The 25,430-nt window shown below is 37.5% G+C and overlaps 1 protein-coding gene across 1 annotated transcript in view; it reads left to right on the top strand.

Annotated features, from left to right (window-relative positions):
• The window catches only part of PREP (prolyl endopeptidase), a 116,676-nt gene extending 93,690 nt beyond the window's left edge, over positions 1-22,986 (top strand). Inside the window, exons 10-14 of the mRNA XM_019473576.1 lie at positions 5,051-5,187; positions 11,255-11,349; positions 14,284-14,415; positions 19,190-19,346; positions 22,162-22,986. Of these exons, the coding sequence (XP_019329121.1) occupies positions 5,051-5,187; positions 11,255-11,349; positions 14,284-14,415; positions 19,190-19,346; positions 22,162-22,456 (816 nt within the window). The 3' untranslated portion in view covers positions 22,457-22,986. The remainder of the gene's footprint in view (positions 1-5,050; positions 5,188-11,254; positions 11,350-14,283; positions 14,416-19,189; positions 19,347-22,161) is intronic.
• Positions 22,987-25,430: the final 2,444 nt, after the last annotated feature.

The following is a 25,430-nucleotide window of genomic DNA, read 5'->3' as shown; positions in this document are numbered from 1 at the left end:
CACAGCAGCCGTGTGGAAGGGCAGCCACTCTTATCTAGAGGCAGAAAACAATTGCTAAATTTCACAGGACTGCTACATCTTGTATTTGTTTCAAATGAAAAGAAATTATCTCAGTAAAACTATATAGAAGACATTGGAACAAAACTCATTTTAAAGGCATTGTCGTGGTGTTATTAAACCTAAATTATTGAACGTGCATTTTTAACAAGGAGTATTCCAGCATGATTTGTATGCCTTTTTAGTTGCTCTTTGTAAAATTCTTTGGCATTTTGCACAATGGATGTCAATTTAATGACAAGTGTAACTCTCGCCTGGTTTTGATCAAGCACACAAAGACATGGAAAGAATTGATATCTCTGGTATGTAGTACCTAATCTTGAAAGAGAGGTTGAGAGAGACATTTTTAGAATCACTAGTGGCTTTCTAAGAATAATTAGCCCACTGTGACTTAAGGGGTGTTTTCAAGTCCCAGAAGTCAAAGTTTCTTTTCATATGTAAAATTCATGTGTTATCTGCAGGAAATAATTCTTTCTGAAAAGCCAAACTAATCACTTTTTAATTGGATTTTCATTCTCTTTGCCATTAATGAGCGAGTCAGAAAAATTATAAAAGGTTTCTAGACATTGAGGTATTGTTCACAGCTTAAAAATATATGCATTAGACCTGTTTGGATAAGATTATTTTTTATTTGTGGTTTACAGCAGTATTTCAAAACCTGCATTGAATGTTACCTTTATAAGGTTAATTTTAAATCTGTACAAGTTTGGGGTTGGTTTTTGCTTAGAAGGATTTTTGGTTTTGTAAAAGTAAGATGATTTCTGGCATACATGCACTTTTTTCCCCAAACAATTGTAATTACATACATCTTTTAATCTCTCCATTATATAAAGAGAGAAAACATTTCTGAAAGGGAGAAAAAGTGAAACTGAATACTCACAAATTGCTGAGTTTTTTAATTTTTAAAAATGGAAGTTTCTATTCAATGTCAGTAGTTTTAGGTATGTTTAATTATGTGGCACAATGTGAGTATTCAGGCAGATTAGTTTTATTTCTTCATTTGTTGTGATGATTGTATCACTTTGTTTAATATTCAAAGATACTGATTTCATATTTACTCACAAGAGAAGTGCATAGTGGATGATTGCCAAAATTATTTTTAGGGCTGTGTGTAAGTCTCAGTGTCTGGCTATATTATCTCTATAGACAACTGAAAGAAAAACTTTGTCTTCAACCTCTCTCTTTCAAATCCTCTTAGCTTTTTAAAAGGTAAAATACTTAGTTTTGCCTCCTGGTGACTTGAGATGGAGAGGATGCTTCTTGTCACTGCAGAGGCAGAAGTGGATAAAGAGATTAAGAGTCTTTCTGAATTTAGGTCTGTGTCTGCAATACTGGCTGATTGTTCCCCTCTTCCCTAAGTGAAGATTCACCTAACATAAATACTGCACATTTAAAGCAAATAATAATTAGGAGGACAAAGACCTCCCCAGGAGTGAATGCACAGAACTTTTTTATCCTACTTAACTCCTAAGTAAATTTACAAATCCTATCACACAGCCATTAACTGTATTTACTTGTAAAACTTACTCTGTAAACTGTCTTGGAAGTAAACTTCCATTGTCTTCGTTAGGTGAAAATGGAGTGTAAATTGCTTTCAAATGCTAAGTTTAAAAAAAAAACACAAACAAAAAAACCCCAACAAAACAAAACCACCACTCTATAAATATATACGTATGCACTAAAGAAGAATGACTAAGATTGTTGTTTGTGTAGCTTATACAGCTTAATCTTCATGTAGTTTATAGTAATGAGTAATCGTGCAAATAGTGTTGCTTTCTCCCTGGGTCATAAGAAGAAGAACAGGGGCTATAAATTTATGCCTCAGGTTCTGGCATCTGAATTTAAAGTGATTCTTTCTGGCACTGAGACCCCTCTGCTGTGTGACAGATAGGGACATTAGTGTGAGCCGAAGTTAGCTACAACTATTTCAGGGCTGCTGTATTGCTCCAGTGGTATGCTCCTAGAATAGCATGAAGGGTTGCGTGCAGCAGGAGCGTCCTGTCAACCACACAGCATTGCTGGTGCCTTCCTAGAGGCTGAAAATATTTATTTTTAGCATGTCCCCCCTTGACTGGTGAGTTTCAGCATTCATAATAATATGTCTGAAGCATTGTTCTCCATCCTTTTCCCTCCAAAATCACTTTGCTGATTTGTCTTCTGCTTATATGTGCTAACGCTGTAGCAACATGAGTCTTTATTTGAAAATATATGAGCAATGAGTAATAATATAATGTGACCAGTACAAGTGGATCACTCCTATCTGTGATAAAGCAGAAAAGGTAGTACCCTTTTATGAGCATTTACTCTGTAAAAGCTGACAGCTTCTAAAATTAGGCATGAAATACCATCTTGGGGAATTCTTTTTAGGGCTTGCCCTTTCCAGTTTACCTTAATCTTTGAGATAGAAGCACGTCCCTTTATTGGTTACATGAATAAACCATTGGACTTGCTTCAGAGATAACACCTAATTTAAAGGTGAGATTGAATCAGTTGTTGAACATAGTCTATTTGGAGAAGCTTAAATAGCTTCACATATCTCGGTGTCTCACTGAATTGATTTCCACCCCCATCCCGTTTGTTCATCTTGGAGGGAGAGGTAATCATTATTTTAGCAAAGATAGGAGTGAAAACTCTTAAATTGCAAATGTCACCTTGACATGCATCTTTTTGTTGTTGAGTTTTCATTTAATGGTATGTTATTTAATCTTAACTGATGATGATAAAAGCCCTACTGAAGTCAGTTTTCAGAGTTGTTTAAAAAAAAGAAAACAGCCCCTTGTTCAGAAAGAAGCAGGAAAATTAGTGGCATCCTTTAATCATCAGGAAAGGACTGGCCAACAGCAGTAAGTTGCTGGAAACATAGGAGGGCCGGGTGCTCGCTTCCTGTGAATTGCCAGCAACAACTGGAGTTGATGGATGGCACGTTAGAGAGGAGTCTCTCTGGAACTCATCACCAGCCTCAGCAGTTCTCCTGTCCATCAGATATTTTATTTGTTTATAGTGTTCAGCTAAATACTTAAAATGAAAATCCTTTGTATTCTGCTGCAGTGAGTTCTGATGAGCGCTTTGTCGGTGAAGATACAGTTGTGGCAGTAGTTGGAAACAGTGATTTCATCTGTGTAAAAATGCCTTCAGGCTTTTGTTCTGAATTTTTGCATCTGCTGGGAACTGTGAAATACTGAATCTTATCTGGAATATGTCTACAGGTTTTGGTGAAGCCTTCGGAGGTAGATGTGGTTTCATTTGAAATGTCTCACAGTTCCTTAGCAATGATTAAACTAAAATTAAATGTGATTATTTTGTTTTCAACATGCCATGTGGATTTATATGTTTCACATTATAGGAAATTCTCAGAATAAATGTGTTGCACAGGTTCATATTACTGTTGGAGTTCATGTGTTATAAAAATAGATCCTGTTGATTGTGTGCTTTATAAAGCATGGTAGGTCTATTTCCTTTAGAAGCACAGAGGTTGTAAACATGCAACAAGGTGATAAGAATGTCATTCTTCATTTGCTGCTTCTTTGTCCTAATTAGACTAGAAGCTGCAAATAATGATGCTAAAACAAAGCAATGAAAAGTAGTCAACAAGAACTTTACGGCAAGCAGTAAACTGCACTCACACCCACATGTTTTGCTTGACTGGCAAAATAAGACATGCTGGATCCTAAATTAAAGCATGCAGGCAGATACATGCATCAAAACAACAAGATATGGGAACTGTGTTAAGCAATTGCAGTCTCTGTGTACATGGAATTTAGCTTTTAAGTTCACACAGTGCTGTGGCAGTAATAGAAAGACATACGAAAGCACGTGCTACATGGATACTTGGTGTTTTGGGAGCTGATTTCCTGAAAGCCAGCAGGTAGTTCAGTTGTCTTGCTGGATGGGTTTGGGGGTTCTGCAGCATTAGGGCTCCTGGTTCTAGCTGCTAGGTAATGCCTGAAAATGCACCGAGTGCTACGAAAGTTTCTGTCATGGCTTACGTTACCACCCTGATGAGGTGCGGTTGTCATTGAGACCACCTGGAAAGACTGGCCAATGCTTAGTCCACTTTTGCTGGATGCAGACTTGCTTTGGTGAATTCATGCTGTATGTGCAAGTGTTGAGTAGTCAGCTTTTTGCTGTTTTCACAAGGCTTAGTAAGAAACAGTGTCTTCAGCTATTCAAAGTTTACTCTCTTGACTTGAATCTGGTGGGTGGAGTGACTCCGTTGAGAAATGTTGTTAATGTCAATGTACTAATACTAAAACCAAAATACCGTGACTTTTTAAATATCTTTGGCCTTCTGCTTGGGATTAAATTTATGTTTTTACAAGCAAAGGCTGCTGCATCAACTGATATAAAGGAATTCTCTGTGATTTCAGTGGTACAAGACCAGATCTTCAGAGAGTTTTACATATTTATTTGGTAGTAACATAGCTCTCTGTTATCCAGAACAATGTAATGTTTGGTGGGGTCTCACTAAGTCACCACCCTACCACGAGTGTGTGTCTTCTCTGTCCACTGTTCTCTAGTGTCTGAAATTTTGAATTTTTAAAAAGGAGAAATTTTTAGAAATTACAATTTTAGATTGAAAATCTGGTTTTAGTTCTGTTCATTCTCCTTGCCAGCTCAGTCTTTGTTGCTTTCATATATGATGGACCATGCAGTTCTTGTGTTTTCACAACACCAGTCTTCCCTTGCAGAGAATTGTATCCTTTTTGTAGCATTTTCTTAAACCCCCTTGTATGTAGAATTGATGGATAAGATGCCTAAAAATGATACTGTCATACCTTTTGTATTGTCTCATTTTGATACATTTTCCAGAGCTATTAAGCAACCAAGCAGGTGATGGCCATTACTGAACCTGACCTGGGCAATTGGTGCAGATTGTTTGGAAAGTTTTACCCATTGGACACCATGGAATTGATCGCCTCTGATTCTTGTTAACAGCAGCTATGGAGAGTTACGACAATAACAGCATTTCAGATTTCTTTTTCTCTTGTCTTAGGTTTTCTACCCTAGCAAAGATGGTACTAAGATCCCGATGTTTATTATTCACAAGAAAGGAATTAAGTTGGATGGTTCTCATCCTGCCTTCTTGTATGGATATGGAGGCTTCAACATATCAATTACACCAAGCTACAGGTAAGCAGGGTAATTTATACCTTCTTCTGAAGTATCTGGTATTCACAACTGTCACAGACTGAGGGCAGGGTGCACTATGGATCTGACAGAGTAATGCATTTGAGGTCCCTGAGACACAAGATGGGGGCCATAAGGACATAGGTCACTATTGTAATCAGTGTCCAGGCATCATTTGTCTGCTTTGTTAGTTCTGAATTCGAGGGTCACAGAAGAAATGTATGTCAGAGCAGAGAAGTACTGTGCTGTTCTGAGGTTTACAGCAGGCACCCTGCCCTTTTGATTACACCTTAACCTCTTCCTGCTTTGTCACTGAGCTCAACAGAAAAGCACATGGACATATTACATTAAGCAAGTATTTGAGCCCTTTGCTGAACTAATAACACAGGAAGTTTTCTTTTTTCCAAGTTACACAATTACCTATGCCTAAATAGTATAGAAAATCGAGTATTTGTTTAAATTAATGTAAATAATTAAAATTTAGCTGTATTTTCATATTATACTTTTGAGGAGATTACGTCAGAAGCAAAATCCTACTGTGTTCCCATATAAACAGGGAAGAAGAAAGCTGATTCTGTCCGGAGATGCACATGATACAGGCTCTGCATATGCAAAGCGATGCATTGTAAATCAAAAATGCTGTGTGCAGAACAGGATTTGTAGCCCTCAAAAGCCATAAGCTTTATTGAATAGATGATCTCTTTAAAGAAAAGGCTTATTTCCTCAGCAAGGGAATTTGAATAGACTTACCAAGAGGCAGTGATTGTCTGTAATACGTAAGAAATGCTCCTAGGCAAGGCAGGGGAAAACAGAAATGCAAAAGACTTGAATGGAGAGCAGTTTTTCAGATAGTAGAAGAGCAGCTCACCAACACAAAAATAATTTATTATGCAACCATCCTATTAAGTTTAGGTGCTACCAGTTTTGCTTTAGAGCCAGCACACTTCAAGAAATCCTTTGTAGTGCTTGCTCTTCCAGGTCACTGTGATTGTATTTCTAAATAGCATTTACAGTTTCTCGTTCTTTCTAGCAAATACCTTGTCTAACAATGGACCTCCCATCTTGTGTTCTATGATTATTTGAATGGTTTTTATCTGCCTTGTAAAGCTACACTTTTAATTTCCTGTGGGTTTTGAGAGAGACAATTATATAACCAGAATAGTTTTTAAATTCCTTTTTAGATTAGGCTCAAGCACTGATTTATTACAGTTTATTGTAGCTGCTGAAAACTGTGATAAAACTTATCATGTTTTCTTTTTTAAAGTAAATATTATGTATCTATTGATTTAAGATAAAATTTCACATACTGCAGAGCTGACGCGAGCTGGCTGCTGGCAAAAGGAGAAGGTATCTCACGGTGCCTCCTTCCACCTCCCATTCATTGGCCCTGGTGCTTGCTGGAACCTTTGCTAAGCTGATTTACCTCGCAAGAATGGCAGAAAACTATCCCAACAAAAAGGGGTGGGTGGTTTTCTGCCATCTTGGCAAGTTAAAAATTGACTCTCGTAGGAGTCCAGCAAACAGCAGCAGGAGGGTGCAGCTGACAGAAGAGAGGAAGGTGGGAGGTTGGAGCAGTGACCTATGTCTTCCTGAGCGCTATGAAACCTTTATTATACAGTTCATAAAATAAGAATATGAATCTGTAACAGTCCCTTAAAAGTAAATGCACAGAGAACTATCAGTCACCTCCAGATCAAAATACATTATCCCACTGACAACATAAATAAAACATGATTGGCCACACCTCCCCCCTCATTCTCTCCCTGTAATACCAACATATCCCTTCTCAGCCTTTCTCTTTCTAACAGAAAAGTAAGAAAAGCCAAAGCCTTCTAATTCATCTTTATGGTTAATAACCTGAGAACCGAGTACTCAGTAAGGAAGTGTGTTCCAAAAGTAGGCAGGTAAGATTGGGGAAAGGAAATTGCAATAAAAGAATTTGTGCCAGAAAGGCAGGACGTCCAGTTCCCCCTTTACCTGGCAGATTCAAGTAATGTTTGACTACATCCCTGTTACTATGTACTGCAATATTCCATGAGTAGTTCCCAGGTCCGTGTGCTGCTCCAGCCACAGCCCAACACCACGATTTGGTCACTTTTTGTAGATGACCACAGGCACGAGTGCTAGAAAGCAGCCACAGGATGGTCAAGGCTGAGGCTTACCACATAGTTTACCTGATCCTGAGCCAAGACATGGCTATGGAAATGCAACCGAGTAGTAGCCTGCTTACCTTTAAAAAACAAACAAAAAAGTTCCTGGATTTTTTATTTGAACTTAAGCCTCTTACTTTTCACAAAGCACTCCACCTTCTCCTTTCCAGTGGTTCGTTTCTGCCCTGTATTTCTTCAAGCCACTACAATGTTTTCTCACTGGTATTTTGCACATGTCAACATGAGCCAACTCTCTGGCTTGGGGAGCTTATTTCTGCTTAATTCAGAAACTGATGTTGCTTTTCATTTATTCTTCAACACAAAAAATGAAACTAAAATCTTTTTCACCAAAAGCAATAGAAACAAACCAACAGGTTAGAGGATCCAGAAATAACTATGAGAATGATAGGCCAAAGTCATTAAGTCAGTTACAGTAGTGGTTTATTTTTGAATGCAAGCATGCATCTTTTATATGCTCCTCTGGACTGAAGAGCTGCATTTGGTAGCATTTTGAGTATGGTGCCCGCTAAAGCACTGTCATTAATTATACAGCCTGCATAGCAAGTGCAAGTTAAGGCTGATGGAACTGACACCAGTGGCTTGGCAGAGCTGCTGGGGAAACGCCATCACAAACCCACCACTAATGCCTCAGATTTGACTAATTACCCAGCAGGAACCAACGTGTTTCCCTTCACTGTTCTGTATCTGCCTGTGTGGGTACAGGAGAAGCAATTTCTACTGCATGCTGGAATACAGCTGATTGTGAAGCAGGCTGTGAAATTGCATTTCACTGCTACAGGGCCAGGTTGTACCAAGCCTTTAAGCAAAGAGGTGGTGCGGGGAGAGACTGTAAGCCCACAGAAAGGTCAGGCAACGTAGCAGCCACCGCTGCAGAGTGCAAGGTTACTCTTTTGGGTTACTTTGTTACCACTCCCTCCTTCTCCACAAAAGCCAAGAAAGCAACCACGTCCAGTGACTCAGGATTTTTTTCCCCATCACCAGTGTACTAGCCTGCATTTCTCTGTCAGCTGTAATACCTGACAGCAGATCAGTAATTCTGGAAAAGCATTCTTGCTCCTTGAAGCACAGCTCCTCACGTTGCTCTATACTGTAAAAAACAATACCTGTTTTCTTATTTTTTATGTTATGCTCCTTAAGAGTGATAGGATCTGGAAGGAGCTCTCCAGGGAAGGAACTATCTTCTGCTCCCTCCACTGGCTCCTTCCTGACCCTGTTTTTCTTTACCCAGCTCCCAGGAGAGAAGGAAAAACGGGGATAATAAGCAAAAGGCTATAGAGACTGTTGGGAAGAGCAGGGAGCCAGACCTTCCTGTGCAGAATGAGACATTTCGTAGGCATCCAGGGCGACTGGGCAGTTTGCTGTGACTCAGACAGCAAGTTGACTTGAAATCAAATCTGGAAGCAAGAACCTGCCTGGAAGAACACAGGAGGCAGTAGCAGGGCTGTGTATAAAACTTGAATTTTGTGCTGTCTGATCACTTGGAATTTTCACTTTTTTTAAACGTTAATGAGTCCTGATTATATACTTATAAAACCTGGTTCCTTGAACTTAAAAGTCACTTTGAGAAAGCTTGTTATAAGCTCTAGGCACATCTACTTCAAAGTATTGGTCAAGTTAGGGTCCTGACTCACTTTACTACTGCCCGTACCAGAGTGGGTATTAATTAATAGTCATTGGCAGTGACATTACTAGATGTATATGTTGGGGTATATGGGGTAATATTTTCTGAGGTGTCTAAATCCCAGTAGTATTGCTGAGAGTGAGCACAGATATACTAAACCTTACTTATAATTTGGGCAATATAATGATTGTTACCAAACTCTGGACTTTATCCTATTGAGGGTCTGTGCAACAGAAAAATTGTTTGTTTGTGGAAATGGGGACTAGCGTCCTATAATAAGAGTACTTGCATATCCTGTGAGATCCTAAGTCACTTACACTCCTCCAAAAATTATCATCAAGGTACCATCTCTGTTAGAGGTGTCCATGAACAGGATAGGATGCACTCAATACTTTCATTTTGCGTTGCTCACAGATTCTTTGCTGGTTAAATATGCTGATCCCTCAGACGGGCACAGTTTCTTTCAGCAGATGGAAGAGGATGGACTCTGTTCTGGAATTTTTTATTTTTTAAATATTCTCAGGCAATATATTTGGGTAGCAAGCTCTTACCTTACCTGCAATTCTTATACTTGCTACCTTGGATTACTAGGAGATCAAATAAGTTTGGACCAAAATGTTTCCATTGATTTTGTTTGGGACAGAGACAGGGAAAAGAAGTGCAGAATATTCTGGGAGGTTTTGTGGCTCTAACATACCAAAAACTAAGAAGCCACAATCTCATGAGGCAACCTACTGTCAAGCTATTCCACATTAGCTGTGCAGCAGCCTGTCGAAATTAGGTGTCTTGGAGTTTGACAGAATAATGCTCTCTGACCTGTGCACAGTGTGCTTATCAAATATCAATCTTGCATCTGATCAGCATGTCACAGCAATCTAAGAAAAGTACAATTCACAGTGATGGACTTCAGAATTGATTTTACAGAAGCAGAGATAATTCATGCCTCCTGAGCCATCTGATGGCCACAGATAACCAGCCTAGGTAGAAAGTTTTTCCTTTGATGAGTTATGAAAATACAGAAATCTCTTATCAGTCATCCTCCTGCTTTTCTTTTTGTTTCCTTAATCCTTGGTATGTGCTGTCAAGAACAAGTGCCAGTACATAGATAATTGCTTTGGGAGGTACGAAAAATTTACCTGTTTTGATACTACATCCACATGAGACACACTGTAGGACTACCATCTTTCAAGACATTTCTGATAAGCCATAGGGGGACTTAAAGGTAAAAAGGCCCAGTCCTTGCTCTTGTGATTGAATAGGATTAATTTCTGCAGGCAGTGGTTTCTTGCATGAGCAAAGATTTCAAGTAAATAAGAAACTTAAACCTACTAGAGGAAAAAAAAGTCTTGTTGGGATTAAATTTTAGTATTTTACTGGTCTCCTTGGCATATGTGTGGTTTGCCATCTGCAGCTTCTACTATGTTAAGCTGCTGCCTCAGCAGATCAGAGATCTATTTCTCTGAATTGTTAAATACAATTTAAATTACTTCAGTCCCTTTTAAAAAGATAGAAGTAGCTTTGATACTTTTGCAATTTGACATTTAAAAAAAATATGCTACTTTAGCTTTCAGCGAGGTTCTAGAGATACTAGGGAAGGCAGAACTTGTAATTTTATTTTTTAGTGTTTGTTTTGTATTTAGCAATGCAAGTGGAAAATAAATAAGAAGGGGATTGGACAGAACTTGACTGCAGATCCTGGCACAAAACAATGGTAGAAGCAGAGTTTTTCTTTGCAAACACAGTTTTATAAAGGTCCAAAAAGAAGTACATTAAGCAGAAGTTGAAAATACCTGCTCATAAACAAAGATCAAGTGCTGATCTTAATTCTTTGCTTTCTTCATTTGGGCTAAGCCTTCCTTTCCTCTGAAAAAGCAGAGGACCCACGGAAGAGGAACAGTTCAGAAAGCTATAGTGGTACGGCATAGCTCTAGTCCCCACCCTGAAGGCTTTGAAGATGATAAAAAAAATGGTGACACGTCCTGGGGGGGGTTCTTCTGTTAGGCAGAACCACTGGCCACTCTCCTCCGAAGTGCAGAACTAAAGGAGGAAGAATGGACCAGCACTGGTTCCTTCCTCTCCTGAGGCTGCAGAGGGTTTCATTTCCATGGATAACCGTTGAAAAAAGCCTGGCTACTCAGGTATGCCATCAAGGGGGACTTCATTCACGATTTTATAATTGATTTTGGGAGAGATCTTTCCCTCAAAGTATTTTTGTAAAAGTGGTAGGGATATAAAAATTGGAAGTTAAAAATAATCCTCTATCTGTTTGCTTTTTCAGTGTGTCAAGACTTATTTTTGTGCGACACCTAGGGGGTGTTCTAGCGGTGGCGAACATCAGGGGCGGTGGTGAATATGGAGAGACCTGGCACAAAGGTAAATCAGTCCAAGTAGAGGAACAAAACTGCAGGCTTAGCAATGAAAATGACAACATTTTCTCTTCACTCCCTCTTCCATACTCACATCTCCTTTTGCCTTTTATTTATTCTGTAGAAAAGTAAATTTTTTCCTTACTCATATGTTAGATCTGTACGTTGTCCAGTGTTATCTGATGGTTTGCATTAGATTGTTTTAATTTCTGCAACCTACTTAAAAATAGTTTTGTAGAAACACAATATTTACCAATAAAATTATTGCCTTTTTTTAAGCAAGATCAAGTTCCCTAGACTTAAGGGTTTGAAAATGCAGCTATTTATCTTGAACTGATTTTCAAAAAAATGTCTGTCTGTATTGCAGGAGACCTGGCTTGCTTTCACATACCTTTTTCATTGTTTGCAGGTGCACATGGCCCCACAATTCTAGATCCCCAAGACAACAGCACTGACTATTTAGGCTCTGTTGGTATCACACAAAAAAAATAAACCATTTGCAGAACCTTACAGAAGGTGTAAGCTTTTGAGTTCAGAATGTAACTCCTCCAGATTGTTTTTGCACAATTTATGAATAGACCCTTTTTTTTTGTATTTAGTGAATGTGATTGAAGTTCATATGAAAACAATCAGCTCCACAGGTGCAGTGACATGTCATCCCCTCCCCACTCTCCTAGGGGGTCCAACTTTTTCTAGGCAGGCATTTGACCTTTTTGGGTTTTTTTAAGCTGACTTTTATGCTGCAGGGAAACCAAGTCACTCACTACAAAACCCTGTCAATCTCTTTTCCCCTTTTCTTAATACCTTTGATGTATTTCTCTCCATGTTTTTCCCATCCAATCCTTGTCTTAATCCTTTGATTGTCCACTTGCCTTATTGTTGACAATTTTCTGCATCCCTTCACCAGAGGAAAAAGCTGGAAAAAGTCCTACTCATCTCTGTAACATACCCATCACTATTTAATGGTGACACCTTATTCATATCCCAAGAATCTGGTGGATAAGTTGCTGGAGATGTTGTCAGCAAGGCAAATGCACCAAAACAGTGGTGTTTATGATGCAGCAATTTGCCATGGGAGTAATTCATAATAACTTTTTATCAAACAAAACGGTATTCCCAGATCATTACATCTTGGTTTTACTATTTCATCTGCGGTAACTTTTTGTCTGGGTCATTTCCTCACAATTGAGTTGAATATATAATAGTTTCATAAATAGAAGCTATAGATGCTTGCAGATACAGGATATTATTGCTAAAGATGAAGTATCCTTCATTAATTTTAATTTGCCAATTGGTTTGTAATAGGTTTTAATAAAATTTATCTTAATATGATAATGCTTCTTTGGTCCACCTATTTCCTGCTTAATTTTGACCCAAGTCTTTTATTGCAGTTGCATAATAAGCTATGTATCTGTTCTTTGTTAATTCCAGAAGCAATTACAGAAGTCTGTTTGCTTAGGCTTAATTGTATAGATAGGATTCTGACCTTACACCAGACCAGAACTTTGAGCAAAGAGTAAGGTTTATTTCTCCTTTATTGCCACACACTTGAAGACTTTTTTGTTGTCCCAGTATGTCTCTCTTCAATGGTCTTGTTAATGTGAGAATATTGTGTATTTGTTAAAAAATAAAAAATTAAAAATTTACTGGTCCCAGTTCTACAAAATCTGTATGACTAAATGTCAGAGTTATCTTACCAAACTTTTGCAACATAGAAATGAAGCATCCGGTGTAAACTGGCTGTCTAGGATCACTGGATGGACAATGGAGACAGAGACACCTCCAGATTATAGCTCATCTCACTTATTTTAGGGTAGAGTTAATTATCCTGGAGGTTCCTGGACCATAGTGGGAACCTTAGGCAATTAGCTTAGAATAAACATCCAGCTTTTAAACAAAGTAGAAGGAACTGGAGTTCCACTTCTGAATCCACTAAGCCCCTCTTACCTGGCTGGACCACAGCCTTTGCTACAGGAATATGAGGATTTTCTTCCTAGTTCCCATTTCTTACTAGCATTTAATTGCCTGAGAAAGAACATACCAGGTCTTAAGGTAGGATACCTCCAAGGAGAAGCCAGTTTTAGTCCCTTCCCAAAGCATCTGAAGTGGGAAGATTATGAGAATTCGTCAACTGTGAGTTCTCTAGGCTGATATTCTTCTGCTCAAATAGTTGAAAGATTGTAGGGCAAAACCGTCCTTTTCCTTCCTTATCCCACCCTGCAAAATTTTTTGTTTTGAGAACTGGAAGTCTTACCAATGATGTCATCTGGACCTACATTTTCAGTCATGATTTATTCCTCATACATCTAATCACGTTTGGAATTTTGTTCAACAGGATGGCAGCATCTTAAGCATTTCCCTATTGATAGTTAATTAATAAAATTTCAAACCAAGATGCAACTCTGAAGTCCTTTTTTGACCATAGCTATATATCATCTGATTTGAAAACAACTAACAGAAAAAAAAGTAAATTACCAGCCACATATTCTATGTTCAGGAAATTAGAAGTGCGTATTTTATATAGCTTATTTTGTAAGTTGAAGCTTTATTGCCTTAAGACACTGTGACTGAGTTTAATGCTGTTAAAGTCCCATTAGATCAAACCACAAGTGGATTGTATGTGGTCATTTTGTATATATTTTGCAATGCAAAGCTTTTAGCTTTAATTTTACTGGTTAGGAGCATTACCTGGCACTCACTCCACAGTATAGGTATGTATTATTCAGAGTTTCTGAAAGCATTAGAGTTATCGACAGAACCATCTTATACCCTCTCTGTGTTGAAAGAATCTTTCATTTTTGCTGTCTTTCTGAGCTGCATCAATTATTAAAATGTTCATGAAACTGGAATTGTTCCCAGGTATTTTTGCACACGTTTTTCTGAAGAGACGGTACCAAATGGATTTTACAGCATCAACTGATTTGTTTTACTTGTGTGCTAGGTGGTATCTTGGCCAACAAACAAAATTGCTTTGATGACTTTCAGTGTGCTGCCAAATACCTCATCAAGGAAGGCTACACATCCCCAAAGAAGCTGACTATTAATGGAGGCTCAAATGGGGGCCTCTTAGTAGGTAAGAACTGCTCGTGTATTTCCTGGGTTTGGTACTGGGTTCGTCAAAGTAAACAGACAAAAATTTATGAGATCCTCTTTTCAAAAGTTGCCAGAATGTCAATGCATTAATATATACCAGGTGTTAAATACATATAATTGTACTCCATTTGCTGTTTGCATAGGACGTTGGGATTCTGCAGTCTCTAGCAAAGGCTGACTGTTAAAAGCCATGCTTACAATTACTGTCTTGTGTGGTAGAGCTAACCCTGTGGTAGAATCACACAGTAAGTAAGAATGCTTTAAAAAACATTTGTTTTTTGATTTTTCTTTCTTAAGGCTAACCATTACAGAATAATTACTGAATAACCAGAAATCTGTTATATAGCATTGGGAAACTTTGTGCGGTCTGTAGCGTAAGCCAGAATCCCATGTCCTGTAATCCTTCATCAGAGTTTCTCGTTTACTCTTTCCGTAGTCATGCATTCTTGTTCTTAGAGAGCAAATGAAAACATGACAGTTCTGCATTTAAAGCCTTCGTACAGGGACACGTAACAATTTGACTCTACTTTCACTGTGTGGTTACATGACCACAAATAAAATCATGAATATCTCTGGTGAGAAACATAAAACACAAGCACAGCTACTTGAAAAAGTCATGAGCTTTTGAGGGACTGTGTAAATGTAGCACTTCAATAGCCCTCTCTTAAACAGAAAAGCTTGTCACAAAAGTGTCTGAGAGTCTAAGCAGTATTGAAAGAGCTACAAAATTTATTTCTGATTAAATCCCTGTATCTGAAAGTAGTAGAAGGAAAAGGGAGGTGATTTTGTTCAATTTTGAAAGGAGAAGAAAACACAAATGAATAATATTGGGGATTGTATTTTTCTTAAACAGCATGAAAGGCATGTGACAGTATGACAGAGTTGAGCTACTCATGTGAGAAGGAAAAAAAAAGCATTTCAAGTTCATAAACCACTGACGTATAGGAAATGAGCAGATTTACTAGGCACACTCTTTGCTTGCTCTTCTTTTTATACTCCTCCCTATTTGTCTGCTGCTGAATACTGGCTCTATTGATTTTTTTTTTTTTTTCAGTGAACTAGCATCCAGCATAAGAAACAGGATTTGGAGTTATACAGATCTTTGGTCTAAGGCATCTTGGCTATTCATGCATTCTTATTTTTAAAAAGCAATTGTTTTAAAGATAAATAACAAGTACAAGTAAAGTTGTATTTTTGCTTTCTGCTTACATGCTTCTCGGTTACAGGTGGCAGGAGGTATTTGTGCATTGTAAATAAGAGCACCAATAGAAATGGATGAATATGGTAAAGGATTAAAGGGTTTGCACACCATTGGGAGTGCAAGCATTGCACAAGTCAATTTTATGTGAGTGTAAATGTATATTTGGAAATGCAGTTAAACTGTCAACATGTTACATAGCTTCTGAAAATCCTGTTTTATGGTTACATGGACTTCAGTTTCAGACAGGATGAGATTCATCCTACCCAGCTTTAGTCATAAAAAACCATGTGTTTCTGGCTGAACAAGTCAGTTGGGCTCCTTGTTTAGGTAAGGGGAAGCGAGTGACATCTGCAGAGTGTAGGTCATTCCAGTAGGAGACAGGTGTTAGGAATCTAGACTTCCCTGCTCTGAAAAATCTGTTGTTAGAAACCTTCCCTTGCACTTGCAGATGGATTACAGTCCAGCTGGATTTCCATGCTCTTGATTAGCCAGATAGGGATTCTCCTTGACTGGGTAGAATTAGGTGAATTTAGGAAATTCTTGTAAGTGCTTTTTCATCAAAGCAGAACTAAATTTTGCAATAGATGTTCATGCAGCACTAGAGAGCATAACTCATACTTTAGGTGCAAGGACCCACTGCCAGATTTTCTCAGTTCTCATTTATTGAAGAAAAAACTGACAAGGAAGAGTATTGTTGCTCTTCCAAAATACTGTTTCCTTTTAGTCTGACTAACAGGAGGTGTCTCTGAGAGAGTGCAGAGCCCTGAGCTCTTGCCTCATTCAACTGTGAAACAAGACCTCCTTGTCCTGCAGTGTGATCCCAAAGCCGAGTAGAGCAGCACAGCTGTGAGCTGAAAACCTCCTTCATGCAAACGTAGTGTTTGACCTCTCGTGTTTGCTTAGACAAACAGTTCTGAGGTTTTGAAATCTTACTTTTGTACTGAATTTCGAAGCTCAAAGTATGTGTAGGGGAGTAAAATTCACAAATAAATTGTTGTTCCAGGTTACAGTTTATTAATGCATATAATTAAGTATTGTGGCTAATTAAAGGGGTGCAGTGGGAATGGATGAGCGTCTCCGTAAGTGATTGCTTACTGAAGTAACTATTTAGGGAACTAGGAGCAGCAATTTTTTATAAAATCCTGAGCAACCCACAGTGCTTCAAGAAACACTACAACAGAGAGTACTAAAATTAAATGTTATGATAGTTGTTTTGGCTTTTTTTTCTACCAGAATATAATTTATGTTCATAAAGTGAAATAACATGAAGGGGAGGGATCAGATCAAAAGCTTCATTTAAAAGGATAAAGAGTTTTTACATGGCATGTGTTTAAGGCACTATATATACCTTATGAAAATGGCTCAGAAAGGACCCAGGAAGAGTTAGCTTGGTTACGTACCAGAGATGACCAGAAGTAAAATCGCATCCTTCAGAAAATAGAAATCACGTTCAAATGAAGAAAATAGGGTAGAGTGTAAACTCTGACAGGGACTGACGGACCACAGGAGACTGATGAGCAAATTGCTTCCAATATAAAGATTAGCAATGAAAGCTTTCTATGCACATCAGAAGCAGGAAGCTGGCCAGAGGATCTGTGGGACTTACAGGTTAGTGAGGTGTAAAAGGAGCACTAAAGAAAGATAATGGCAGAGCAGAACAACTAAATGGTCTATTTGTACTGATGTTCCCTCCTGAGGAGTGTGGGGAGTTCCCTGCACCAGAGTCTCTCTTCATGGGGAATACTCTGAGGAGCTGACTCAAGCTGAAGCATCAGCAGAGGAGGTTTTGGAATAAATCAATCAAATGAAAAGTAGTGTGTTGCCAGGACCAGATGGTGCACATGCAAGTTCCTAAGTGAACGCCGATGTGAAATTGCAGGCTACTAAGCCTGAATATCTGAGGAACAGAAGGGGGCAAGCGTAATGCCAATTTTTAAATGGTTCATGGTGATCCACAAGCTGCAGATGAATAAATCTGACTTCTCTAATGGGCAAACCAATTGAAACCAATAAATAATAGTTGACATGTAAGGAAGAATTTTGCAGGCTGAAGTTATATCTTGCAAATCTATTAGAGCTATTTGAAGGAGTCAGGCAGTGTATGGTGCTTGTAACAGTGATCTAGGTGAGGAGTTAGTCTTGGATTTTCAAAAGCTTTTGACAAGGTCCCTCGCATAAGGCTATGCAAGAAAGTTCTTGCTGAGCTGGAAGCAAGGTCATGTCATAGCAATACCCTGGTTAGTAGGAGGCAAAGAATGGGAATAAATGATCCATTTTCACAATGGACAAAAATGAGGAGATAGAAGAATTAGGGAAAGATAATACCTATGTGTGGATGCGCAGTGATTAGCTCTGAATTAAGAAAGGGATTCTGGGATGCGTTGTAGTAGTTATGTGAAAATCTCAGTGCTCGTATTTCTTAAAATTCAAAAAAAACAGTGAAATTTGTAAAATCACCAGGCAACAGATTTAAATCAAGCAACAGAAATTGGAGTTGAAGAACTTATTGCTACAGGATATGATGAACACTAGATGAATAAACATTAAGAAAGGAAATAGATGTATTTACAGAGGATATGTGTTTTGATGGCTGTTTAACAGGATGGCCGGAGATAACTCCAACTCAGGGAAAACTGAAACAACTAGTTTGGCTGATAATGTACAGGAAGTATCTCCTAGTATTTGCTTAACGCCTTTTCCCAGAGCATCTGCCGGTTGCCGCTCTTATAAATTGAACACTGAGCTAGATGGGCCTACTGTGGTTATTTTTAAAATATATGAGGCAAGCATTATTCTTAAAGAAATTGTCCCTTCCAGTAGTAGGAAGATGGAAATACTAATAAAAGAAAAGAAAACCAGTAATTTGCTTTATTAAAATGAGGTTGTTCCTCTGATTTTGTAGTAGTCTGCTTTTATCAAAACTCTTTTCATATGGGTTTACATAGTAATTATGGAAGAAAACTTTCATCAATAAATGGAGGGCTTTTGCTCCGTAATGCCCTTTTCTTTGTTGATACTAATATTAAAAGTTTAGACAGTGAATGATTTAAGAAACTTCAATTCAGTAGTCCAAAAGCTCACATATTTTAAAAGTGCATGTCTCCTTTAATCCCAGTTTGCTAGTTTGGAAGGCAGTTTTCAAAGAACAGCATGTTTGGTGCCTGAAGAAAAGGGAAATAGCTCTTAAGCTCTTTTGAACATACCATCTTTGGGAGTTATAATTTTTATCCATTTGTGTATTTGCTTTCAGTTTTGCTTAAAAGTCTTTTTGACTTCATATTCACTGGCAGTCTTCTCCCAGTGCAATTGGGTTTATATCAGATATTCTATACTGAAGTTTTTTGGCTCCAGGTATTATATGGTAATCTATAGTTCTTCTCACATTGTTTTAACTTAACAGTTTTACCTCTTTTTTTTTTTTTTAAAGAAACTTTGAGTTTATAAAAGACAACTTTTTGGAAGTTGGTCTTTCACGAACTTGGCAGCGGACCTTTCACTACTGAGCTTAATTCTTTAAGATATGAATACTAATAGAGTTCTTTTCCTGTCGAAGCTGCCTGTGCTAATCAGCGCCCCGACCTATTTGGTTGTGCTATTGCCCAAGTGGGAGTGATGGACATGCTCAAGTTCCACAAGTACACCATTGGCCATGCTTGGACCACTGACTACGGTTGCTCCGACTGTAAAGAGCAGTTTGAATGGCTGTGCAAGTAAGTGCCTTTAAATATTTCTGTGGTTGTTAAAATGCATAGTCTGCTCAACGGTTTCGGGTTGTCATGATCAATATCTATTCTAAGAATTATTTCATCCTTTCCCACACTGGATTTGGGGAGTTCAGCATTTCCTTACTAGTCAGTTTTGCATGAAAGACTATCTTCAAAGCCCTGTTGAGGCAACTGGTCATATTTTCAAAGACCTTGTTCTACTAGCAGCTTTAACAACTCGTAAGGTATTCTTTCTGAATAATGACTCCTTTAGGCTGTCACAACAGATTCTCAAGTGAACCACTACATAAATTGTATTTTTTTATGATGGGGGAGAGGCAATCACCATTGTGAATTATATTAGACAATGTGGATGGAATTTATTTGTAGGAATTGAATGGCAGTAGACCATAACAGGATATTAATCCATTTCTTAACTCCTTGCTGAGAAATCTGGAAAGATTATTTAAAAAAAAAAAAAAAAGAGAGGAGAGAGACAGCTGTGTGAGAACAGAAACGATCTGCACATTGGATATGGCTAATAACAAGTGTGTTAGAATAAGTGCCATCATTTTAAAATATTTTTCTGGAACATTGTCTTCTGTTATTGCATTTGTATTCCTTTAATAATGAAGATTGACATTCCAGGAGAATGCTTCAAACACACTAAACAATTTGGCTGGTCTGAAATTTAATAGAGTGTTTAGATATTAAAAAGTACATGTGCTACAAGTACATTGAGATCTAAATTTATCTAAAGCATTTATTAAAAAAAAAAAAAAAAAAAAAAAAAAAAAAAAAAAAAAAAAAAAAAAAAAAAAAAAAAAAAAAAAAAAAAAAAAAAAAAAAAAAAAAAAAAAAAAAAAAAAAAAAAAAAAAAAAAAAAAAAAAAAAAAAAAAAAAAAAAAAAAAAAAAAAAAAAAAAAAAAAAAAAAAAAAAAAAAAAAAAAAAAAAAAAAAAAAAAAAAAAAAAAAAAAAAAAAAAAAAAAAAAAAAAAAAAAAAAAAAAAAAAAAAAAAAAAAAAAAAAAAAAAAAAAAAAAAAAAAAAAAAAAAAAAAAAAAAAAAAAAAAAAAAAAAAAAAAAAAAAAAAAAAAAAAAAAAAAAAAAAAAAAAAAAAAAAAAAAAAAAAAAAAAAAAAAAAAAAAAAAAAAAAAAAAAAAAAAAAAAAAAAAAAAAAAAAAAAAAAAAAAAAAAAAAATCAATGTCAAGTTCAAATACTAGATATCAGGTGGGCCCATTGTAATTAGATTGTTTCAAAACCTCCAGTTGCCTAATTTAAGCTTTCACTGGCAAACACATTTTTGTAAATATAGTGCACAAAACAATTAACATTTCATAATTCATCTTTTATCAATAGATAACTTACATCTTAGATAATAGATAAAATATTAACTGTTATAAAAATGATCCAAATAATCTTCATGATTTTGGACGCTGAAACTTGCCTGCACATCTGTGAGTTCAGATATTCTGAAGAGGTAAAGTAGAAGCAAAGTTTTAAATTCATTCTGTGATTAGGAGAAATGCATCTGTAGGAAGGAGTCACTCCATACCTACTTACACACATGCTTACTCACAAGATCTCAATGCATAGTTTTAGAGGCATCTGATATGGTAATACCTGAAATATTTTTTTGCCTCCTTTTCAACAGCTGGCAATTGCTTACCAAATGTAGGAAGATATATATGTAATGTTGCTTAGACGTTGCCTTTACAGATACCCAAAGAATACATAAGGCAAATAGTAGCATGTAGTGACTATCATTTAACTTCTTTTCAAAACAAATCATAGTCTGCAAATTCACTTACATTGTTCCTTAGATGAAAATGAGGAAGCCGGGAACCTATTAGGTTAGACATTCAAATATTGTCACGTGTTCTTAAAAATAATTTGGACTTACTTAATGGGTACTCCTCCAAGTGGGAAAGTAATTCAAAAATAAAGCAACATTTCCTTCTGTATTTCCTGTCATGAAATAGGGGGAAAAAATAGTATCCTACTCTTGATTTAAGGAATGTAACATTCTTCCTAGGTGTAGCTTTGTCTAAATGAAGTATGAAATGGTTAGATGGAATTCTTTGTGACTTACTATTATGTTTAATTTCTAATGCTAGAGAGTACTTTGTGTTGAGATATGTAGAAACACCTTTTATGTTATGTTACAGTAGCTAAATGTACAGATGTAAATTCTCCTGCAAAGAAAGCAAATTTTGAAAGTTAGATTATTCATTGCTCAAAAAAAATAGGAATCAAGGTCATCTATTGAAAGCAGGAAAACTTAACAGTTCTCCTTTCAGTTTCCTGCATGGTGTTCCCTCAGAGTACATGCATGTTCGAAGGTGACCTAAATATTGGAGGGAGCAAATTTAATAGCTGTACAGCACTTGTGGCTTACCATCAGAGACTGCTTCCAAATTTGCATGGGAAGAAGCCATCCACATGCAGACCTGGACTACATACGTATGCTGTGAAAAAGTCTTGATTTCCCTGTTTCCCAGCAGGATGGATCCTGCTACGGACTTGACAGCTTTTGCTGCCGTTTCCCTGTTGCCCGTTCCTGGTATTTTTGGCATTTCTGTGAGACGTATGCATATGCCTCTCTGAAATTAAAGAAATGTACTTGCTTCACATTTGAGAGCCAGAGATCTGTGGCCACGACCATGTATCAGTTGCCAGTAGTGCAATTCTGATTTATGCAGCTGAGAACTGTAGTACTCTGAGTGCTATCGAATGCCACTGTGACGATTTCAGTATGAGAGGACCTTCTTGTTGGGTCTTGAGGAAAAAAAATACGTAAACATTTGTGTGCTCTTCTCAGGTACTCTCCGCTTCACAATATCAAACTACCAGAACAAGATGGCATCCAGTATCCCTCTACGCTGCTTCTCACAGCAGACCACGATGATCGTGTGGTCCCTCTACATTCACTGAAGTTTATCGCTACTCTGCAATATGTTGTGGGCCGAAGCCGTAAACAAACCAATCCACTTCTCATACATGTTGACACCAAGGCTGGGCACGGAGCAGGAAAGCCAACTGCTAAAGTTATAGAAGAAGTGTCAGATATGTTTGCTTTTATAGCACGATGCCTAAATCTTGATTGGATCGAATAGGGAAAATGCTTATTACTGTCTCCTTTAGAAAACAAGGGCTTTGACACCATATAAGACCAACCAGACTACTACTTGGTGTAGTACTTACATTTAAGAACTGCAGTTTAATATTTTATTGATCCAACCTGCTATGGAGTTTTGATCTTCTGTGCTTCCCTCTTTTTGGCATTTCTTTGAATTTCTTTTTTACTGCGTTCCAAAGTACGTTTTGAAAAGCATGTTCAAATAAATAGCTGAGCTACTGTCGGTGCTGTTGTGAACATTTAGATTCCAGAGTTAGTGCTAGTTGACCTTATTTCCTGTAAACAATTTTAATGTATTTTGCACCTATAAATATATCCAGATCATCTGTAATTAAATGTAAGTACTGTCCACATACAAGAACTCTGAGCATACTTTATTTACACAGTAACTTATTTAAGAATGTAAATTGAGGGTGTTCAGTGATAACCATGAAATACTGAAGAGACAGTAATCTGGGGTATTAAGTCAAATATTATTAAAAAGCTTATATTACATGCTGTTCATAAGTGTGTTAGTCTGTAATAATGATGTTGCTACATTGTTCTTGCTTTCCAAAGAGACTTCAAAATGTTACCAGTCTTCTCTTCTGTCATTTATTTCCACACAGAAGAGAAAATTGGAGGCCGGAAAACTTGAAGAATGCTTAGATTCTCACTGTAATCTCAGTCAAGCTATACAGATATTCTTCAACAACCCATCTGCTGTTAGTTCTTTAACTATTTCTGCATAGTAGCCAGACATTGGTTTAAAAAAAAAAAAAAACAAACCACAAAACCAACCAAACAAAAAAAACCAAAAAAAACCCAAAACAAAAACCCCAACCCAAAACCGCAGCTTTGTCCAGATTGTTCAAGTTCAGTTTTTCCTGATGCCTTTGACAGAATGTTCTCTAACAAGCCAAAATCTGAACATACGTATATAACCTAGTTCTGGCTGCAGAACAACAAGAGCTCATAGTCAGACTCCCTAATGATTTGACACAGGCGCAGTATTTGAACTGCCATTTCATATCTTTCCCATCTAGGCTGTAGAGCTGTAAAGTAGATGTGAGTATTTGCCTACTAGCTGTCTAAACTCTGATGCACTGCAGCAATTAGCATTTGATTTTGCAGAGCAAAAAAGTATTTTATTATTAGTCTTGTTGCTCCTCCAGAAAACACTGCTGCTTCTCAGTTTTGGAGAAACTGATACATTCTTCCAGAATCATGCTCATCCTTATATTCACACTTAGACCCTGAGGCCTCTATCTTAACTCTGGGCTCAGGAGTTTCATCTCTAAGTGAACAGTGTCTCAGCCCAGGGAGAGGAGGGAGTGGTATTTAAAAGAGGAGTAGGCTGCTGTAAACAGCAGCAAAATTAAAAATAAATTTGCACCAGATTTGCTCTGTGTTTCTGTCATGCTCTGGGACTTCTGCTGATTCCCTCTGCAATCCAGGAAGGATCACCCCTCCCAGGCCCTTATTATGCATAATTTGATTTTAGGAGAGGGGAAAAAAAAGGATTTCTGCTCTCCTATGAAATACCACACCTAAAATCTGTATGTGAGCTGGGGTTTATTTGTGATCCATGGGCATTACAGTTTTACCAGATACTTTATGGACTGATGCATTCTGATCACAGCATTGAATTAAACAATCAGTATTAGGGAGTTGAGGGAGGGTTGGGGTTTTTTTTTCCCTCCAGGCTGTGAAAACAGGGTTCAGGTTCAGCACCCCCCTTTTCTCAGAGGTATGTGAACTGCTTTCTGTGATCATCTGGGAATATTCAATGGCCTCCCTGCATGGCAGAAACAAAGCACATAAAGCAGTGCCATCTCCACTTGTAAGGCCTCACAGCTGGGCATCTGGCCTTTTACCGAATGTTACAGTATCATCAAGAGGGCAGAGCTTCACCTCTGAGAGGAGAGCTTTGCAGGATAGGGTGTGTGGAAAACATGGTCCTCATGCGTTCGTGAAATAGAGCTGAACTGCGTCGGTGCATTGAATTGCAAAGGCTTGGGCACAGCCACCTCAATCATCTCTTCAGGTCTTTGTTCCTAAAAATGCTTTTCCTTGTTCTCCAGCTGCTCAAACACAAAACTTCTGGCACAGGTTAAAAAACATTCATTTTCTTCCTGAAGCTTTCTGCTGAAGCTGAGTTCCCTGAATGGCTCAGTATCGGGGGCAGATGACCTGTAATGTGGGGAGTTTGGAAACAAACATCTCTCTTTGAGTGGCAATCATCAGTATTGGAGGTGGAGCTGGCTTGCTGGAGACACCACTCACAAAATAAGAAGTGTTCAAGAGTATCCCTTGTAGAATGCTGGTATTTCTATTGGGAAGGCATTGCGTTTCTGTAATAGGGTCTTAATGTCAACATTTTAATTGATCTTAATCAGGTATGCCAAATCCAGGATTCAGGTGCCAAAAAAGTGATGTTGCAGAGCTGTCCTATTAGCTGAGTTGCTCCTTTCCGTGCAGAAAGGGTCATGCTCCAACTGGAATCTGTAATTAACTCTGAGCTAATAATGCTTTTGTAATATAGTGGGATTTAAACCTTCGGGGTTTGGATTAAATAGACCTGGAGCCAAACCATTCCTGCTATATAAAACCTAATGAAATCTCTATTAGTCTGGTTTCAAGGTTAACTTCTTTTCTCTGCAGTGGAAATGCTGTTTTATGAAGAGGCTCTGTATTTTGTGCCTTTTATTTCCAGTACGTGAAGCAAAATTCACTAGTTGGGCAACGTAACCTCCTCACAACTATCTGCTTTTTCAAAATCATGTTTCTTAGAAAAAGAGATACCAGTGTTTTGTGCCAAGATCAAAACCAGAAAAATCTTTAAAGTCCTGTAAGAGGCTTATGCTACATGAACCGAAATCTGATTTTTAAGTGGAAATAAATTAACTTTTTACATATTGCTCCTTCTGATACTCTTCACAACTAATGTAAAGATATCTTAGTTGTCTTTG

This window comes from Aptenodytes forsteri, unplaced genomic scaffold (genome assembly GCF_000699145.1).
Source record: "Aptenodytes forsteri isolate BGI_AS27 unplaced genomic scaffold, ASM69914v1 Scaffold171, whole genome shotgun sequence".
Lineage (NCBI taxonomy): Eukaryota > Metazoa > Chordata > Aves > Sphenisciformes > Spheniscidae > Aptenodytes > Aptenodytes forsteri.
This window is presented reverse-complemented; position numbering and strand designations above follow the sequence as displayed.